Source organism: Chinchilla lanigera, unplaced genomic scaffold, assembly GCF_000276665.1.
Source record: "Chinchilla lanigera isolate Chin_1 unplaced genomic scaffold, ChiLan1.0 scaffold00036, whole genome shotgun sequence".
Classification (NCBI taxonomy): domain Eukaryota; kingdom Metazoa; phylum Chordata; class Mammalia; order Rodentia; family Chinchillidae; genus Chinchilla; species Chinchilla lanigera.
Window position 1 is genome coordinate 8,964,628 of NW_004955437.1, and position 1,999 is coordinate 8,966,626.

At 52.7% G+C, this 1,999-nt stretch overlaps 1 protein-coding gene across 2 annotated transcripts in view; it reads right to left on the reverse strand.

Moving 5' to 3' along the window:
* Window positions 1-243, reverse strand: part of Pex6 (peroxisomal biogenesis factor 6) — a gene marked incomplete in the record, with an annotated part of 19,029 nt that extends 18,786 nt beyond the window's left edge. For both annotated transcript variants that reach the window (XM_013516895.1, XM_013516896.1), the window contains 1 exon segment: window positions 1-243. In XM_013516895.1, coding sequence (XP_013372349.1) covers window positions 1-181 — 181 coding nt within the window.
* Between the last annotated feature and the right edge of the window lie 1,756 nt (window positions 244-1,999).

Here is a 1,999-nt window from a genome sequence, read left to right on the forward strand (position 1 = left end):
CCGGTCCCTCCAGGGCCGCCACTAGCAGGGCGGGCCCCGTGGGGCCCTCGCTCGCAGGCCGCAGCGCCAGCACTAGGCCCAGCCCCGCCGCTGGCCATGGGCCCCCGGGGGGCAGCAGCACGGCCAGCGGGGGTGTCTCCGTCGGGAAGGGCTCCAGGACTCGCAGGACAGCCAGCGCCATGGTGACTGGAGACCAACCAGCGGACCGCAGCTTCCGGAGCCAGCGGACCGGAAGGAAGCCCGGGCAGGAGAACCGTTTCCGGTTCAGCAGCGGCGCGCGGGAAAGTGGGAGATGGGTACGCCGCGCCCGGAGTAATCGGGATCGTGCCTCGACTGCAGGGTCGGTGATCACTGCGGTTGCGTGGCCTATACGCATGCGCCCTTGGAAGAATTTACTCTCCAGCAGAGTAACCTCTTGATTCTCACTGCCCACCGCGTGTATAAACAGTTGGACCGGTCTCTAAGCCCGTGTGTTCCCGACTGGCTTGGTCCAGGCTTGGGAGCTGTCGGTGGAGTATTCAGGAAAGGGTCCACTCCTCCGTGGAACTCGTACAAATTGCCCCACGCAGCTGTAGGCACTGAGGTTTGAGGGTTGCCGGGAACGTTGCAGAGGGAGTGGTAAGATTATAAAACTGTCTCAGACATGCTTATGGGTATGTAGTGGCTGCTGGCTGAATTACTACATGTGATTCACTAGCCCTGGAGTGCTTCGGTGCCGCCACACCCGTCCCAACACATCCAGTACAGAACCCCTGTCCCAGCGCTTCTTGTCCTGTCCTAGTCCCACAAAACAGCTTCCCTCTTCCTTCCAACCCCGGTTGCTCTCCCACACAAATCCTGTATCCTGAAGGAAGACAGGCTGCAGGACAGGCAGAGAGAGGGGTGCAAGGCTTCTGTCTTGAGTGCCGAGACACCGCCAGCCTCCTACCGGTGCTGTTAAGATTTCCATCGTTGGCTTCACTCCCTGAGAGGGTGGCAGGCCACATCTCCAATTGTTAAGTTACTGTATTTGGTTTATCTTTTTCTCTGGTACGGGAAATCAAACTCAGGACCTTGTGCTTGCCAGGCAGGTGCTGTGCCACTGAGCTATATCCCCGGCGTGTATTTCATTGATAATCAACAGATTGGGTGGTGACAATTTTCTCTTTCTGGAGCTTCCTTTCTCCCCTCCACAGCTGAGGACCTTTCGTTAATCTGCTATTTTGTATAGAATACGTTTTTAAATATCTGAAAGTCAAATCCCTGAAAAGTGAATATTAGATTTACATATAAGGTATTTCTACCCCTCACCACCAGAGAGACAAGAAACTACTTAGATGTCTAAGTATAGTTCTTGGAAGTAGCTCTGGTCATATACCTGAAATTTTCCATGCTTGCTTTTTTTTTTTTTTTTTTTTTGAGGCAGGGTTTTGCTGTGTGGTCTAGGCTGGCCTCTAACTGGTGGCAATTCTCTCTCAGTCCCAAGTGCTGAGACTGCAGGGAAGCGCCAGTACACCTGGCTCCTGCCTTTTTAAAACAGCTTGCAAGAAGGTGTTAGGGACCTGGGTTCACAGGAATGACAATTCTCATTTGGTCATCCTACTCTATGTGACTCTGTCCCCTGCATCCCTGAGAGACTCAGGACTAAATGATGGGGTGGGGTAGAGAACATACCTGCTTTACACAGTAGCAGGCAAGCTCAGGCCGCAGGCCTGTGGTGCTCCATACTGCCCTGCAGATGGGTAAATACATCTGGTATCCTGCCTGGATCATACTCACACAGACACAAACAACACCCACAAATAAACATCCTTTCCACTCAGGCTTTCCCTCAGTGAATAATGGTCAGCACCCAGTCTGCTCTGTTATCTTGCAGCTATCATTCGATAGAAAAGGTAGGGGTAGGGCTGGGGATATAGCTCAGAGGCACAAGCACCTGCCCAGAAAGTGTAAGGTCCTGAGTTCGACTCCTGGTTCCAAAGGAAAGAAAAGCCAAACACAATTTCTTTTTTTTTTTTTT